This window comes from Zalophus californianus, chromosome 4 (genome assembly GCF_009762305.2).
Source record: "Zalophus californianus isolate mZalCal1 chromosome 4, mZalCal1.pri.v2, whole genome shotgun sequence".
In the NCBI taxonomy this organism is placed as follows: domain Eukaryota; kingdom Metazoa; phylum Chordata; class Mammalia; order Carnivora; family Otariidae; genus Zalophus; species Zalophus californianus.
The window spans coordinates 25,001,852-25,020,081 of NC_045598.1; the positions used below are offsets into that span (position 1 = coordinate 25,001,852).

The window sequence follows — 18,230 nt, forward strand, 5'->3', positions numbered from 1 at the left end:
TGCTTGTGTTCCCTCTCTTGCTGTCTCTCCCTCTGTCAAATAAATAAATAAAATCTTAATAAAAAAAAAAGAAAATGAAAAAGTACTCAACCTCACTGGTAATCAAGGAAACATAAATTCAAATGAAAAGGAGACACCATTTTCTACTGACTAGATTAGAAAAAAATTAAAGGCATGACAATCAAGAGTTGGTGAGGGTATAGAGTAGTTGGATCTCTTAGACACTGACAGGTAGGAGTTGCTATTTCTATTTTGGGAAACAAGTTGGCATTACTCATATAAAGTTAGACATGTGTATACCCTACCTTCCAGCAAGTTCTTAGATATATATTGAAAAGAAACTCTTGGCATGTGTATTTGAGGAGATATATAAGAATGTTCACAGGAGCTATTTTTATAGTATAAAACATTGGAAACAACATTAACATTTGTTGGCAGGGTAATAAATAAATTACGGTGTGTTCCATATAATGAATTCGATGCAGCATATTGTGAATTATGGCTACATATATCAGTTGGATGAATCTTGGGAATGTGGGTTTCAACAACAAAAAAAGCAAGTTGCAGAGATTACATACTCTATAATTTCATTTTACACAAATTTCAAAAGTGTACTAAATATTGTACCAAACAGAGCAGGAGAATAATGAAGACAAAATTCAGGATAATGGGTACCTCTGGAGGGGTTAGGGAAGCAGCATGTCATTGGGGTGGACCACATGGGAGTTTCAAAGATCTTGGAAATTTTATATTTATTTAGCTGGTGGTGGGTACACAGATATTCATTTTATTGTTATTCTTTATATCTTACATGTGGTACAAATATTTTTTGTAGGAATTAAATATTTAACAAAAATTGAGTCTGTCATTATTGCTTATTAGTATTCTTTGATAGGCTCACATTTATTCTTTTATCATGCCACTTCTAACATTCAGAAAAATATCTTGAGGATTTTAATTAGTAGTAGCCTACTTAATCTATTTATTAAATTGGGGAGAATTCTCTTTTTTGCTGTATTACGTTTTTCCAGCTAGGAGAGGTAGAGCTCTTGTATTTTATTTCTCTCATTAAGGTTTTCTTATTTTCTTTGAGTAAGTTATTGTGGCTCAAGGACATCCAAGAATTTAATATAATGCTTTCATTACTATCGTGAATGGAAACATTTCCCTGTGTTTCTGAGCTAAGACAATGGCTTGCATGTTGAGATTCACTGATTTCCCCCCAAAACTACCCCTTCCCTTTGGATTTTCCAGGTAGGCAAACATGTCATCTGCAATATATATTTTTTTCATTTTCTATATATTATACCTTTTTGTTTCTTCCCCCCCCAATAGCATGATATATAAAATAGGAATGATAACAGAAAGCTTCAGACTTGGGAGTCAGAAGACATGGGTTGGAGTCCTGACTTTACCATACAGTAGCTGAGTAACTTTAGGCAAGTTAACTTAATCTCTCTTTGTTTCTCCCGTTTCTTCATCTGGAAAATGAAGGGCTGAACTTAATTACCAAGGTTAGTTCTGGTTCTGAAATGAGGCCATTCTCATGTATTTCCATTAAGTTAGAGTTGCCTCTTTATTTTAAATAGTCTCTCTGCATTGCAGGGTTTGACTTTGTTTTGTCTGTAGTTTTAATCAGGAATAGATGCTATAGGCTATTGAATGCCATATTGACATGTACTGGGAAAATTAGATTTGAATTTTAGATTTATATTTTCCATATTATGATGAAGCCAGGGGTCACCTTGCTCATATTGTTCCTGTCTTCCAAAGAGGTAAATTGTCCATATTGTTCCATATAGAGGTAAATCACTGAAGGTGAATCTTTGGCTACGAATGCAGATTTGGTTAGTTACGGTTTCATTTCAGATTTTCCTGTATGTTCACAAGTTAAATTCTGTCCATATGTTTTTGTTCTTTTTTCTTTCCTTTTTGTGTGCTGCCCTGGTTCACTCCATTTTTTTCTTTTTAAAATATTTTTGTGCTCTTTATGTAGAATAGGGATTATTGACTTATTCTTTAAAAAGTTGGGGAATTATTTAAGGACTCCATCAGGGCCAGAAGATATTTTAAATGTTTGACCTTGTTTCTTGTGTGGATCCACTCACTCATTGGGCCTGTTTGAGGAGGGCAGCCAGTTGGTGCAGCTAGGAGGCCCCTTGTCTGGGACCACTCGGGAGTTCTGCTACTAACTACCTCCAGAACCTAGAGCTGGTCACTTCCATCCTCTGACTTTTCTCATCTGTAAAATGGGAACTGCAGCTGCCTCCCAGATGAGGTGTGAGGCAATGGTGGGCATGCTCTGTAAACTCCCTGCCCTCTCTCAGGGAGGGGGCCTGGTAGCAGATTGGGCAGCTTGTATTTTTACAGGGGCTTGTCCATTTCCACTCAGTTTGCACACTCATTAGAAAGAGCTAAGACTTAATAAGCCTGTTGCCACATGCTTTTGGAATATTTATTTTGCAGATTTTTTTTGTTTACTTTTTTCTTAAAGAAGGGGAGGCTTTATTTTCTTTTAAGATTGATTGATTGATTGATCAGAGAGAGAGAGAGCACAAGCAGGGGAAGCTGCAGGCAGGGGGAGAAGCAGGCTCGCCGCTGAGCAAGAAGCCCAACGTGGGGCTCGATCCCAGGACCCGAGCGGAAGGCAGACACTTAACTGACTGAGTCACCCAGGCATCCCAAGGGGTGGGGGTGGGGGGCTTTAAATAGCAAAAGGGTAGCTTTGCATTATTTCCTGTGAAGTTAAAATTTTTTTCCACTGATTTTTATTTATGCCACTAATAAGAAGTAAGAGAACTCTTATTATAATGCAAGGGTGTCTTTTCTTTCTACTTTATTGTGGAAAAACTTTGGAACCTCTTTTCTCAGGATCCTCATGGATTCATTTGTATAGCATTTCCCCCGAAAAGCTTTAAAAGTTAGCTTAATGCTTTTTAAGAAGTGGAGCTAAGGGAAATAATTCAGAGCAACTGAGATTAATTTTATTTATTAACAGAAAGCTCATAAACAAGAACGTTAAGTTATATGAACAAGGATGTATTTGTCTCCCTTTTCCAGAATATATACTTCCCAGCTCCTAGATTGAAGCCTGGCACATAGTAGGTGCTCAATAAGTATTTGTTGAATGACTCAATTAATGAATATGGATAGCTTTAATATTTTACTTTAATATGTGCATGTTTTTCTTTATTGAGACTAATGGCTTATTAGCTTTTTATCATATACATGAATATTATTTCTGCTTATGCAATCTGTGGCTTTTCTTTCTCAATTTTACTCATCCCTGCTGCTGGCTATGGTATTGTAACACTTTCTTTTTCCCCTGTTGGTCTTCTCCACTACCTCCTTCTAGACTCTTTAGATGGCTTCTATTAATCTCTTCTTCCTTTCTTCCTCCCTCCCTCTTTTTTTTTTTCTTTCTTTCCGTTCTTTCTTCTGGTTCTTTCTCTTTCTATCACTCATGTATTTCCTATTCATTCATTCATTCATTCATTCATTCACTTAAAAGACATTATTCAAAAAAGCACCTACTCTATGCCAGACTGTTAGGCATGGGGGAGACAGGGGTGAACAAGATGGTCATGATCTCTGGGGTCATGGAATTTAGAGTCTGACAGGGAAGACAGGCCTGAGCAGGTACATTTCACAAATACCTAATTATAAATTATGACAAATGCTATGAAGGCTAAGCTTGTTGGGGGGAGCATGGAGCTTTAGGAAAGGCTTTCATGAAGCTGTTGTAGCTGAGATCTAAAGGGAAATTAGGAGTGGTGGGAGTTCCCCTCAGGGAAGAGCAGGGGGAGGGCTGGGTTGGGGGAAGGGAAGCGAGGTTTCCCTGGGAGCCCAGAGCAAAGGGAGTGACTGGAACACAGTAGCACAGTGGGGATGGACAAGGGGACTAAAGGGCACAGGCAGGGTTCCTTCATATCCATCTTTCAGTCGGGACTCCTCCTCTAGGACCTGCCTGGCAGAATCCCACACTGTGACAAATTGCACTGGTTGTCGGCAAATGGTCTGTGTTAGAGATTTCTTTTCTGCATTTTTAAGTCATTTAAGAAAAAAATTTTAATTTTATGTAATTGGTAGTTGTGTCTTTGGGCAAGTCACATAACCTCTCAGAGCCTCAGTTTTCCTGAAATGGGAGGAATTTTGTCTACCCCATGGGTTCCTCTGTGACCTCTGCCAGGTCACCCTGTGCTTATCTGTTGGAGGCCCATCTTCCTCCCCAGACTGAGAGCCGGGGGGGGGGGGGGGGGGGGGGGAGTCTAACTCACCTGTGTACTTCTGGCTCCTATGACGGGGCCTGGCATGGAATGAGAGGGCATCTGGGAGGCCTTCACAGAAGAGGAAGCCCCAGGGCTGGGCCCAGAGGCCAAGCTGGATTTGAGGGAGGGGGAAGGGCTGGAGAGGTGTGGACAGACCCAGGGTCTGGAAAGTGGCAGAGAGGCCAGTGAAGACCAAAGCAGAGAGGTAGTAACAATAACAACAATAATGATAGCGCTGTCTTACTGGGCCCTTGTCATGTGCCAGACGCTGGTCTAAATGCCCTACATACACTCGTTTATCCTTTCAGTGACCCTACGAGGTAGGTACTATAGTTATTCCCATTTTACAAACGAGCAAACGGAGGTTCAGAGGGATTAAGTACCTTGCCCAAGGTCACATATCTAGTAAATGTTGGAGCCTGGATTGAAGACCAGGCATTGTGGCTTCAGAATGTACAAGGCAATGAATGTAGAGAAGTGGGAGGGGCTTAAATGCCAGGCTAGAAGGCCCCTCCAGTCTTTATTGTACTGGTTATGGGAGCCATGGGAAGCTTTTGAGGGAGGGAGTGCTAAGGCTGCACTCCGTGTGCCCAGGAAAGCTGAATGTGACTGTGCCTCTCTCCTGCAGAAATCATCCGCGGAGCAGCCCCTGTACAGCAGCAGCCTGTGGGGCCCTGTGGCCGATGGCCGTGACCGTGTGGCTGAGGGCCTGTGGCTGCCGCAACTACACGTAGGGGACTGGCTGGTCTTTGAGAACATGGGCGCCTACACCGTGGGCATGGCTTCCCCCCTTGGGGGGACCCAGACCTGCCGAGTCACCTATGCCATGTCCCGGGTGGCCTGGTAAGGGGGCCCTGCTGAGAAGGGAGTGGGGGAGAAGGGAGCAGGCAGGGAACAAGAGAAATCTGAGATTTGAGACTGGTTTCCATGTAATCCAGTTTGACAAGGAGCTCTTGGCTCTTGATTCCAAGTGAGGCCTGCGCTTGGCACCTGGCCGTGGCCATGAATGAGACAGAGCTTCCCTTGAGAAGCTCAGCACCCTGTGAGAGACACAGAAGAGCAGACAGTCACTCCTGATAATAGCCGGGGGTGAGGGCGGGCTGTGGAACCTGAGAGCCCAGACTGACCTCCCAGAGGAAGGAAGATGGTAGATGAATGGGAGTTAGCCAGCAAGAGGCAGCACAGGATTCCGGGCAGAAAGAACAGGGAGTGAGCATGCTATCTTCAAGAAACTACCTGAGGTTGGTTGTGGCTAGAGAGGGAGCAGGGCTGGCTCTAGGAAGGGCCTTGAAGGCCAAGTGAAGGGCTCTGAGCAGTGGGAAGCATGGACTGATTTGAAGCAGGGGAGTGACATGGTCTGGTTTGGATTTTAGAAAGACCACTCTGGCTACTGGGGGCAATAAGGGAGGACAAGGGCAGACGTGGATTGAGCTCTGTGGCCTGGGAAAGACTTGCCTGCTGGCTGAGCCTCCTTAGGAAATGCACACAACACTCACCCCGCTTGCCTCACTGGGCCAGTGCTGGGATCCAGTAAGCCAAGAGGGGCACGAGGCAGACAGAAGTCACTTTGGTTGAACCCTCCTGTCTGGCCTTCTGTCAGTCATCTCCTCTCACCTGCACAGAATCGTGCTATCACAAGGACAGAGGTTTGGTCAGTGGTGATGAGCCTCCTCTTGGGGCTGGAGATGCCTGCAGGGGCAGCAGCAGTTGATGGGACTTCTATGCTGGGCCTCAGGAGTGAGTGCAGCCTGTGTTCTGGGGGACATGCTGGGTGTTTGAGCACCCTGCTCCCCAACAATGCTACCAACCCCCAGCCTGATGGGGCTCAGTCTCAAAGTCGCATTTCATTCATCCAGTCAACAGACCTTTGTTGTGGCTACTCCCCGCGGGGGGCACAGGATTGGGCTGATGCAGCCATCGTGACATCAGGGGTGTTGTGACAAGGCCTGAACCAAACTTAAAAAGCCAACCACACAGGCCTCCTTAGACTATCCCTGCTCCATCATAAGCAAATACTGGCAGAGGAGGTGCAGGGAGTCCGTTTATTCATTGCTAGAAACAAAACATTTTGATGTATTAAAATGGCTGTGCCAGAAATTCCCCATTATCAAAGGCGTCCTGCCCAAACGCCCTGCTTTAGAGCCTGGCTCTGGGCCGGGTCCCGGGGGACAAGAGAACCCAAGATGGCGTGGTGACCTTCGCACACAGACTCTGGTGCAGAGAGCAGAAAGGTCACTGGGGAGCGAGGGACAACGGGGTACGGAGGGGTGGTCAGGGCTAGGAGGTGTTAGCCAGCCGCAGGAAGGCTGACAGGGGTGGTCCAGACTGAAAGAGGTGGGGGTTTGAGTCCCGTTCATTCAGAGAACTGCAAATAGTTGCATCTGGCTGGAGTGGCCTGTGCAGAAGGCTGGATGGAGAAGGACCCTGGAGGCCCAGGTTGGACTTGATCTCGAAGGCAGTGGGAAGTCTGTCATGGATGCTTTTTAAGAAACTGGACCAACCCATTTTGAGAGATAAGGAGATAGACAGAGGGTGCAGGGTGCCTGGCCTGGGGAGCCTCCCGCCGGAAAGAACAGCCTGACCACTGACTTGCTGTTGAAGTGTACACATCAGCAAGGAGGGTGGCCTTCCTGCAGGTGGGAGCCTGGGCTGGGCAGGGCCTGAGAGCAGACGGAAGCTGCTGGCGGCTCAAGCGCAGGAATTCGCCTCCTGGAAAAATGGACCTGGGCCAGAATTGTCTGGAGGAGGCAGGAGCAGAGCAGGGAGACTGTGTAGCCCTGGCTAGAGATGGTGGTGGCCCTGGGAATGGAGAGAGGAATAAGGAAGTTCAGGAGCTGGGCTCGGCAGGGATGGACTGGGCACGGGAACAAGATTCCGGACTTGTGGCTGAGCAGCTGGTCAGACGGTGGGGCCATTTATCAACCCGGGTAGGTAGGTTTGTAGGATTTTTGAGGGGGGCAGGAGAGGATTTTTTTTAAAGTCCTAAGCCTGGGATATAAAGACTGTGGCCTTTGGACTGAGAGAGTCGTGTCGAATCCTAGTTCTACCACCTTCTAGGGATGTGACCTTATGCAGGTCACTTCTCTCTCGGCCTCAATTTCCTCATTGGTAAAATGGGGATAATCCCTTACATGGTTTGGGGGAGGACCCAATTAGATGCTGTAAGTAAGGTGCCTGGCACAATGTGTGGCCTGTAGTAAGTACTGAATAAATGTGGGTTCCTTTTCCCTTGTTGTAGGGGGGCCCACAGGGGACAAGAGAGCAGTGGGGGAAGAGGTCAGCAGACCCACCCCTGCTCCTGCCCGAGGCTATGCTCTGGGGCCAGGTGGGAACCGTATATACAGAGCGGGCTGGCTTTTCTGGTGCAGGGGCCTTCAGGAGCCCCTGGCCTGTGGGCCCCATGCCGGCTGCCTCCAGTGCCCCTCTCTCGCCCGCAGGGAAGCACTTCGAGGGCAGCTGCTGCCTGCAGAACAGGAGGAGGATGCTGAGGGCATGTGCAAGCCTCTGTCCTGTGGCTGGGAGATCACGGACACCTTGTGCGTGGGCCCTGTCTTCACCCCGGCGAGCATCATGTGAGCGGACCCCGTTTCCCCCCGGAGAACTCCAGTGGGGCTGCAGAGATGCCTCTGGGAGACGTGGGGAAGGCAGCAAGCAGGGGCACCCTTTGGCCAGGACTCTGGTGCTCACTCTGCTGCCCCCCACGCTCCACCTGTAGTGTTTCTGCCCTGTAAATAGGACCCGTCTTACACTCGCTGTAGTTCAAGTATGCAACATAAATCCTGTCCCTTCCAGCTGTGTCTGCTTCCTCTGCAGCGCAAGGGGCCTGGTCAGCCAGGTGTGGGGGTGTTCTTGGGGTCTCCCTTGGTCTCCTTCCCACCTTTGTAAATATGAAGCAAATAAATATTTAGGGTTTTTTTTTAATACTCCAGTGGAATCTAGCAGTTCAATTCACAAAGCAGCCTGGGCTAGGCCAGGGCCAAGACTTTCCCACCCTACACTGATGGCCCCATGCCCTCTGCTTCAGTCCTGACCCAGCTGCAGTGTGGGCATCTCCCACCGGCACCCAGCTTCTCTGACTCTTCTCTGTCCTCTGCACAGGCCACTATGCCTGGTGTCATGAGGAAGAGTGAGCTGTTAGGGGTTGAGGCAGGGGTCAGAGTTGCCATCCTTCAGCCCTGGAGCTGCAGCTCCCGACTGGTGGGGGGCCTCTATGTGAACCCAACACCCCGCCTAAGGCCTGGCGCAACGTGGGGGCAACTGAGTACCTGACACAGCTTTGGAAATTCATACTAAAGATAAAGAGCAAAGAGGGGTGTCAGAGACGTTCTGAAGAGACCCTGCACCCTTACTGTCCTTGCACGTCTGCAAGGCAGTAAGAGCAATGCAGATATGGGTGATTGGTTTCACTTATTCAGGCAGTAACTGCCAGAGCCGGGCTGGCCACAGAGCACCACCATCTCCAGTGCCAAGGGCCCTGACACTGATGTCCCCTCAACTGGAAGTTCATTGTCACTGCTAGGGTCCCAGGCAATGCACTGGGCGGCCGGGGGCGGGGGGTGAGCTGCTTAGCAAAGGAGATCAGATGTTAGAGTTCCTCCTGCTGCTACAGGGGACCTGAAAGATTTTTTTCTTTTGTAATTAAAAAAAATTGAAATATAAAATTCATAGACCTTAAAACCCACCCTTTCCAAGTACAGAATTCAGGGGTTTTTAGTATATTCACAGAGTCTGCACAGCCATCACTACTGTCCAATCCCAGAACATGTTCATTACCTCGAAGAGGAACCCTGTGCCCATCAGCATTCACGCCTCACTTCCCCCTTCCTCCAGCCCCTGGCAGTCACTGATCTATTGCCCATCCCTGTGGACTGGCCTGTTCTGGACATACTATTATGAATGTTTTTATACCTTCACTTGAGCTTCTCCCTGGGTAAGCCTGGTACGTGGGGTTTTTTTCCCCACACTGCCAAGCAGTCCTCCGACACCAGCTGGGTGTCCCCCAATTCAACTCGATTCTGACACTACCCAGAGATAGCTTCAGATCCCACAGGTTAAGGACTCACTCCTACAAGACCACCCCACTCTCCCCCCACTTCAGACACCGATCTCCAAGTCCAGGTCGTGACCTGTGTTTGGACCAACCAGCTATAGATTGGAGGTTCCAATAACCCCCTTCCTTGGGTTCAGTTAATAGGCTAGAAGGGCTCACGGAACTCAGGGCAACACTTTACTTACTATGTTACTGGTTTATTATGAAAGGATGTAACTCAGGAATAGCCAGAGAAAGAGCTGCAGGGGGCAAGCTCTGCAGAAAGGGTGCAGAGCTCCCGCGCCCCGTAGGCATCTCTCTCCTAGCACTCCCATGTGTTCACCGGCCTGGAAGCTCCCCGAACCCTGTCCTCTGGGCTTTTGTGGAGGCTTCATTACCTAGGCAGGACTGATTAAATCACTGGCATCAGTGACTGAACTCAATCTCCAGCCTCCTCCCCTCCCCAGGGTTTGAGGGTAGGATATAACAAAAGACACCTTTGTCGCTCTTGTCACTTAGGAAATTTTAGGATCCCTGTGCCAGGAATGGGGATGAAAACAAAACACGTCTGTTATTATAAGTCACAATATCATACCTGGTCAGCCAGTTTCAGCATCTCAGCCAATCCTGGGTCCTGCATGTGGCTCTGAGGTCACCTCATGAGGCAACGTGTTCTGAGTGAACTGGGCGCTCGTCAAAAGCAGAGATGCCTTTTCCAGGCTGGGCCTAGTTTGTGGTACTTCGACAATAAACAGGCTGAAAGGTCAGGACCCCAAGAGACTCGGGGACCAAGCAGACAGGGTCACTGTACTGCCCGCTGCTTCTCTACCCACCACCAGGTTTTGCATCTTACCCGTGCCGGGCTCAGCCCTCGAGCGTGAGGCTGTTTCTGAGACTTCCGTTTTGATGCCCGAGCAGATCTGGACCCGCTCATGCTCCTCCTTTGGAGGAGAGGGAAGGAGGGCAAACACAGGTTGTGCTGGAACCGGCCATCTGCTTCCAAAAGCAGCAGATGCACTGCTAAGACCGCTGGCTGCAGGGAGATCCAGGCCTAGCCCGTCGCCGCCTCCTCCGAACGAGGCGGGTTCAGGCAGGTTCGCTGGGGAGATGCTTCTGTGGCTTTTAAAGTGACAGCGGCTGGCACGGAGTTTGAACGGATTCCTCACTGGAGCCTTTCAAATGTTTCATGTTCCATTTGCTGCAAGAGTGTGAAATTTATACTTTTCTGAGAGAAAGATACACACAGAAGTTGCTGTGATTGGCTTGAGAATAATAAACAGTCATTTCAGTTGCTTTTGTTTGTCATTTCTTTTTGTGAAGAGAAGAGTATTAAACAGGTGGAGGATGTGCAGGCCCTCAGGCCTCTCCAGGGAAACCTGACTTGGGTCTCCGGGAGCCCGGCCTGCACAGGCATTTGCCTCCTTTGAGCGCCTCCCTAAGCAGGCCACTGGCAGTGAACGTGCATGCCATGCTGGCTGCCCCGGGGGTCACTTTCCTGTTGGCTTCTGCCAGACCCATCCTGCCCTGGGACACCTAAGGGACACCCTCCTCTCAACACCTCCCCACAACCCATCTGTACCTCCTGAGGCTTCTCCTGTGGGCTCGCTCGCTCGCTCGCTCATTCTGGGAGGCTCACGGACCTGCTCCTGCCATTCCTAGACCAAGCCGCCACCCCTCCCGCCCAGGGACTGGCCCCCTCCTGCCCCTCCGCTGTCCACTCTGCTCAGCACTGGAGCCAGTTGCCGCCGCCACTCCCCTTTCATCGAGAGTAACACTTAAAATCCTCATCCAGCTACTTCTCTGATTCCCTCTCCTCCTCCCTTTCTCACTCCTCCGCAGACACACTGGCCCCTCCATTCCTCAAACACTCCCTACATCTGTGAATGCTTAAGCACTACCTAGCAAAAAGGGAGAGACACCTAAGCAGAGACCTGAGAGAGTCCTTCCTTCCCACGCTGGGCCTGCACATGCTGTCCCCACTCTGAAATGAACTTCCCGGGTTATCTGTGGGGCTCACTCACTTCTGGTTCTACTCAAATGTTTTCTACAGGCAAAAGCTTCTCTGGTCAGTCTTTAGAACACAGCACTTTTCCAGTCTTTCTCTCCTCCCTCAACTGGTTTTCTTTTTCTTCACAGTACCTACCAGCACTCGCCACCCTCCATTACATGTTCTTCTGTGCATCATCTGTCAGCGCCTCCAGAATGTGAGCTTGGCAGCAGGAACTTTACTTTTTTCACTGCTAGGTCTTCACTACTCAGAACAAAGTAAGTGCTCAAAAAGCGGATATCAAATGGACAAGTGAACAAACCTAGCATCAGACCTGTCTGAATCTGTTTCCTCCTCTGTAAAATGGAGCTGCTCAATAGATTTCCCTCAGAGGGCTATTGGTATAAAGTACTCAGCTCAGAGCCTGGCACATCATTAGGTGCTAAGTAAGTGATGCTGAGAGGTATTCCTTGAGCATTTACTGTGGTCATGCCCTGTAGCAGACGCTGGTGATGCAGAGATGAGTCCTCAAGGAACTCACAGTGCAGTGGGGTCATAAAGGACCTTGAATGAGAGTAAGGAGTCTGACCTTAATTCTGTAGGCAGTAGGGAGCCCCATATGCTTCTGGAACAGAAACATGACAGGATCTTTTGAGAAGATAATTGGAAGTATATTCAAAAGGGGCAGAAGGAGAAGAGCTGGTGGGCTGGTGGCCGCCAGGGAACCTTATGGAGGTCCCAGGGATACAAGTTGTCATCTCTGTCTATGCCTGTTCTGGAGGGAGACTGTGCCTCTCTGGGTGTCACCCCTCCCTTTGGAAGCTCAGGCCAGCTCATTCAGTTGTAAAGGGACCACAGGGAAGGCCACAGGATGGGACTTCCCTCTCAACACTTTGCTCCATTTTAAATCCTCTTCCTGGTACCTCTGGGATGAGCAGCTAAACTTGTGTAAATTCAACCAGCAAAATTATCCAATACAGCCTCCTAGCAGTCAGAGGGATCATACTGAAACCTGAACCTGATCTTGTCAGTCCTCTGCTGAAAGCCCTTCAGTTGATTCCCACTGTAATGCCACTAAAAGCGAAATTGCCTGAGGCCTCTGCCCACCTCTCCCATCTCATGCCACTCTGCTCTCACCGTGCTCCAGCCTACTGGCCTCTTTTCAGTTCCTCACATTTACAGAGTTCTTTCCTGCCTCCAGGCCTCTGCCCTTGCCGTTCCCTCTGCTGTTCCTGGGCTGACTTATTCCCATTTTAAAGGGTCACCTTAAATGTCACCTTCTTGGGAAGGCCTTTTCTGAATACCATACAAAGTGGCCCCCCCATCTATGTTAGGTGGAGTCACATTTTATAGGAATTAGATCCTTGAAAGCGTTATTTAAGGTAAGAAACACATCAAGATTATCCCTGAAAATCCTTAGAGCCCCAAACAGCTCCATGATCTCTCTCCCTCACCCCTTCAGGTCTTTGCTTAAATGTCACCTTCTCAGTGAAACCTTCCTGACCACCACTCTTTAAAAGGAACATTCCCACCCCAGCATTTTGTAACCCATTGCTACCCTTACTCTTCCCCCCACCTCAAAGCTCACCATCTGACATACTATTTATTTGGAATTAAGCTCTTAAAGGCAGAGATTTGTTCACTGCCTGTCCCCAGTGCCTAGACTCTGCTCTATACATAGCTGTCCCATAAATAAAGGTTGAAGGAAGGACTCTCTCAGGTCTCTGCTTAGGTGTCTCTCCCTTTTTGCTAGGTAGTGCTTAAGCATTCACAGTATCCTGTATATCTATCTACCGGTATTAAAGAACTGTTGATCACAAGGTAATTTTTCTCTACATTTGTTAATCTCACAAAGACAGGGAGCTTCCCCTAACTGCCAGTGTCACCTGGAGCCTGGGTTTGAGCCTGGTAGAGTAGATGCTTAGTGTATTCTGAATACACTAGGCTTGGAGGGCGAGGTGAGGCAGGCGCGCACCTGGCCCCTTCGGCTCAGCTCCCGAACAGCAGCCTGGACCCCGCAGAGGGCCGACCGCAGACCGGCACGGGCTGGGGCCCCCGCAGGCCACCTCAGCATACACGCAGGCGGAGTGAGGTCGACACACGGGTGAGCCTTAGCCGGGAAGGCATACAGGGTGTCTCAATAGCTCTTTCTGCTCTTCCACTCAGCTGGGTGAGCTTGGCCTAGGCCTGCCGGATAGATCTGAATTCAGACAAACGACGGACTTTTTTTTTTTTTTTTTAGGAAGCGTTATGTCTCGGAAAATACGTGGGATATTCTTACAGAGGGACGTTACTTGTGGAGGGATGACACCGAAATTCAGCTCTACTGAGCGTCCTGCATTGTATTTACTACCGCTGGTAACCTTACTCTGTCTCGGTTTCGCTTTCCCCATCTGTGAAACGGAGATACTTCTGCAAGACCGGCCTCGGGGGCTCCAAAGGCGGAGCAGCTGCCCCCCCCGCCCCCGGGCGGTCCCTCTGCTAAGTCGTGCGCGAGCACGCTGGTCTCGGGAGAGTTTCACGCCGAGTGACTACGTGCAAGGAGCTCGGTTTTTCTCACTGAACAAGCGAGACCGCCGAGGGCGGAAACCACTCCCTCCGCCACCGCCTCACGGAACCTCAAACGCCGGGCTGCCAGCCGCGGCGGCGCGGATTTCCGGTAGCGTGACGTCCCTTCCGTGCCAGACAGCCTCCTAGGCTTCGAGCCCTGCGCTCTCGCGCTCTCTGCCGGCCCGGAGGAGGAGCTGACCTTACCAAACGGAAGAGAGAGCGGAGTCCATTGGTTGAAAGACCGACGCAGCTACCAGCCTCCACCAATGGAAAACCGAACCTTCGCCGCGGGCGGGGCTCGCACAGGAAAAGGGTCAGCCCGGGACGAAAGCGGCGTGGGAAGGCGGCTACCTGGACTCGGCCGGGCGTGAAAGGCTCGAAGTAACACCGGAAGTGGGTTTGTTTCCACCAGCTACTTCCGCCTCACTTACAAAGTGGGAGGATCCTAGAGGAAAAGGACCCGATTGCTGTGGGGTGCTTGGAAGCTCGTCTCAGGTGTCCTCTCTGCCCACCCATTTCATACCCGGGAGAGACACCTGATGAGTTCACGCGGAAAATCAGGGACTTTGAACGAATTCCTGACCTGGAGGCCAAGCTGTTTTTACGTTTTAAAATAATAAAGAGTACTAACTGTGTGCCTTGCCCTGCCCTTGCCTCTCACTCGTTTTATTTCATTTAATCTGCACAAGCCTGTGGAGTTATTTTGACAGATTCCGACCCCTCACTGCCTGTTTTGGAATCCTGGTTCTGTCATGATTGCCCGTTTCCTGGGGCAAGTTCACATTTTGTGCCACAGTTTCTGTGTGAAATGGAATAATTGTACTTATCACATACCATTGTTCTAAGGATTAAATTAACGAACATTTAAAGCACTTAAAACTGCACCTGACTTGCTAACATAGCAACTGCTTAAATTATTTCCATTTACAAGTTAGGAGACTAAGCCTTCCATAGGAAGTAGCTTGGCTAGAACAGAAGGCAGGCTGGGAAGCATCTTGACCCACTCTGGAGGAACCTCTCAATCGTATCCACCCAGCCCTACGGAAGCCTGCGGGGACCATAATTGCCTTTACAGTAGCATATGTATCTATTTAGTAGGACCCTATACCAAATGGCTGCTCTCTGGGCATTTTAATAACATCCATTAAGATGGTGAAGTTCAATAACTTGTTCTGTACGTCTCCAATTAAGAGGGTGAGGCTCCAAGATCCATCTGCTAAATCCTATCAATATGAAAATCAGCAGAAATGAACTTCTGGGGGCGCCTGGTTGGCTCAATCGGTTAAGGGTCTGCCTTTGGCTCAGGTCATGATCTTGGGTTCCTGGGATCAAGCCCCGCAGTGGGCTCCCTGCTCAGCTGGGAGTCTGCTTCTCCCTCTCCCTCTGTCCCTCCCTCTGCTTGTTCTCTCTCTCTCTCTCTCTCAAATAAATAAATAAATAAATAAATAAATAAATAAATAAAATCTTAAAAAAAGAAAGAAATGAACTTCTGAACATGTTAAGTTTAAGATCATGTGAGATCTACCAGTGGGAATATTGATGATTAGGTCTGGTAAGTGCTGTTAGTGGAAAGCACAGGGTGCCAAGGGAGGTCTGATTAGGGATAGATGTAACTGCCTGCTAGGGTTAGGACAGAAGCAGTGGGCTTTGATGGATGGGTAGGAGTTGGCCAGGTAGAAAAGTCAGGGGAGGTGGAGGGGAGCATTCCAGACCAGGGAAATGGTCTGTACAAAGGAATAATAGTGTGATAATTTAGAGTTCTTTCTTGGGAACTGGAGTACTGGATGGAGGATGAGAAGGAAATGGAGGTTGGGGCATATTATGAATGGTATGTCCTTGAGGTATCAGCAGGTCAACAGAAGTTTCTGAGCAGGAAAGAGAAATGGTCAGCTATGCCCTTTACATGGCTCCCTAGGAGGCAGTGAAGAGGATGTGGTAGGCAGTCTCTTAAGATGTCACCAATGATCCTGAACTCCAGTACTCACAGCCTGGTGAGATTGTTTATTGATTCCGTGACTGTGTTTGTTGATTCTATTCCATTCTAATGAATAGAATGTGTTAGAAGTGATGGATTATTATTTCTGAGGTTCAATTACAAAAACTATAGCTTTTGTCTTGGGTACCCTCTCTTTCTTTTGCTTTCATTTGTTCTTAGGGAGGACATATGCCATGGTACGAGCTGCTCTATGGTGAGGACTATGTGTCAAAGAACTGATGTCTTTGTCCAATAGCTAGCAAGGAGTTGAGGACTTCTAATAGTCATGTGAGTGAGCTTGGAGGTGGATCCTCCCCAGGCAGTCCTTGGAATGATTTTGGCCATGGCCAACACCTGATGGCATCCATGTGACAGACCCTGAGCCAGAGGTACCCAGTTAAGCTACTACCAGGTTTCTGACCAAAAGAAACTGTGGGATAATATGTTTGTGGTTTTAAGTTTTAATGAAATTTTTAAGTACTTTGTTATGCAGCAATAGCTGACTAGATAATATAGAGAGATGGGAAGCAGGGAGATTAGGAGGAGACTGTTGTTGTAGGCTAGGGGAGAGATGATGAGAATCGGAACCAGGACAGTGGCTGTGGGATGGAAGAGCAGGGGACGAATTTGAGATATGTCTGGAAATAAAATGAAGACATTTGCCAATGGAGTAGGGTGTGGGAATGAGGGAGAAGGCAGAGGAGAGAACAGTGTCACTGTTTGGTAATAATGTGGGGGATAGTATTAGCTAGAGTTGCTAGCATGCAGGCCATGGGGATGAGTTTAAAAAGTAGTTCCTTAAGACTTCTGGCAACAACAAGGTAGATCAAGCAGACTCTAGGATGGACAAAGAGAAAACAACTACTGTGGTCTTGGGAAGAAATGCTACAGTAAAATAGTGTCAAGGAAGCGAGAACTGGAGGGAACTCTCTTCCCTGAGTTAGATTTAGTTGTCAAAGTGTATGGGGTGCTACTCTCCTCTTCATCTAGTCATTCATTCAGCAAATATTAATAAGTGCCTTCTCTGTGCTAGGCACTGTTCCAGGCACTGGGGACACAAAAATGAGCACGAAAGTCCCTGCCATCATGGCATTCATGTCTTGCTGGTGGGAAGAGAAACAATACCATATTTAGCATCTGGCTGTCACTCTCTTCAACACTGCTTGTGTTTTATTCTTTAATGATTTCAGTACACACAGAGATAGTCCTTCCAACATTCTGTCCTCTCCATTTCTTGCTTCAAAGATCTTGTCTTCTTTTCATCTCAGCCACTCACTCATAGTCATCCATTGACCTCGCCATGAATCTGACTTTCTAAGCAACACCTCATATCTTTCCAGTTATTCTCTCTCCTATTCTGACTCCACCAATCCTTTAATACCAGGAACTGAAATCTAGTAATCCTATATTTTGCATTTCTTCTCTCTGTTAATGTTCTTTCTTCCAGCTATATCAGTCAAGATAGGCTAAGTGGGAATGGAGTAACAATCCCAAAATTTTAGGCTTACATTTAAGGTTTACATTTTAAGCTTTAACACAATAAGGTTTTATTTCTTGCTCAGACAAACTTGAACCTTGTGGGTTTACAGGGGGCTCTGCTTATCGTAGTCAGAAACCCAGACTGACAGAAAAGCCAACATCTCAAGTCATGTTGGTCACTATGTCAGAGGGAAAAGAGAACTCTGAGGGTTTTGTTGTCAATTGACAACAAAATATGCTTCAGCTAGGATCTGTTACTAGTTGGCCAAAATTAGTCACATGGCCATGTCTAACATCAAGTGAATAGGAAAGTGCATTTTTACCCAAAGTCCAGAAGGTTGAGGTGGAGGGGTGAGGTTGGAGAATTGGAATACTTATGAATAGCACTTAAAGATTCCTGTGCCAGCTTAAATTCCATGGTCAAACTTTAGCATCATTCTCTCATGATCACCCTCAACAATCTTGTCTCTTTTCTGTTTGTTGTATTCTCTTGGCAAAACCATAACCCTGGTTCAATACAACTCTCCGCCATCACTCATGCAGCTGAAATCACTGCACCTCTTGGAGTTGCCAACAACTTCCCAGAACAGGACCTTTAGCCTACCTAGTTGGGGGGGCACCAATATTCCCAGCTTTCATATTTCAGGTTTGGGGGTAAGGTGTGGGCAGGAGCATTCAGAGAAGACTTTCTTTTTTTCTTTTTTCAGTTTTTTAAAAATTTTATTTATTTGACAGAGAGGGGCACAGCGAGAAAGGGAACACAAGCAGTGGGAGTGGGAGAGGGAGAAGCAGGTCTCCCGCAGAGCAGGGAGCCGATGTGGGGCTCGATCCCAGGACCCTGGGATCATGACCTGAGCTGAAGGCAGAAGCTTAACGACTGAGCCACCAGGTGCCCCTCAGTTGTTTTTTGTTTTGTTTTGTTTTGTTTTAAGTGAGCCAAAC

General features: G+C 48.0%; 1 protein-coding gene across 4 annotated transcripts in view; it reads left to right on the plus strand.

The window, feature by feature from the left end:
* The window catches only part of AZIN2 (antizyme inhibitor 2), a 44,058-nt gene extending 29,581 nt beyond the window's left edge, over window positions 1-14,477 (plus strand). The window contains exons 9-12 of one of the 4 annotated variants that reach the window (XM_027576291.2): window positions 4,897-5,111; window positions 7,706-7,840; window positions 11,434-11,562; window positions 13,527-14,477. In XM_027576291.2, coding sequence (XP_027432092.1) covers window positions 4,897-5,111; window positions 7,706-7,840; window positions 11,434-11,562; window positions 13,527-13,614 — 567 coding nt within the window. In that variant the 3' untranslated portion in view covers window positions 13,615-14,477. Of the gene's footprint in view, window positions 1-4,896; window positions 5,112-7,705; window positions 7,841-9,816; window positions 10,572-11,433; window positions 11,563-13,526 lie in introns of those variants that run through there. The other 3 variants (XM_027576298.2, XM_027576281.2, XM_027576271.2) reach the window with 3 other exon arrangements.
* Window positions 14,478-18,230: the final 3,753 nt, after the last annotated feature.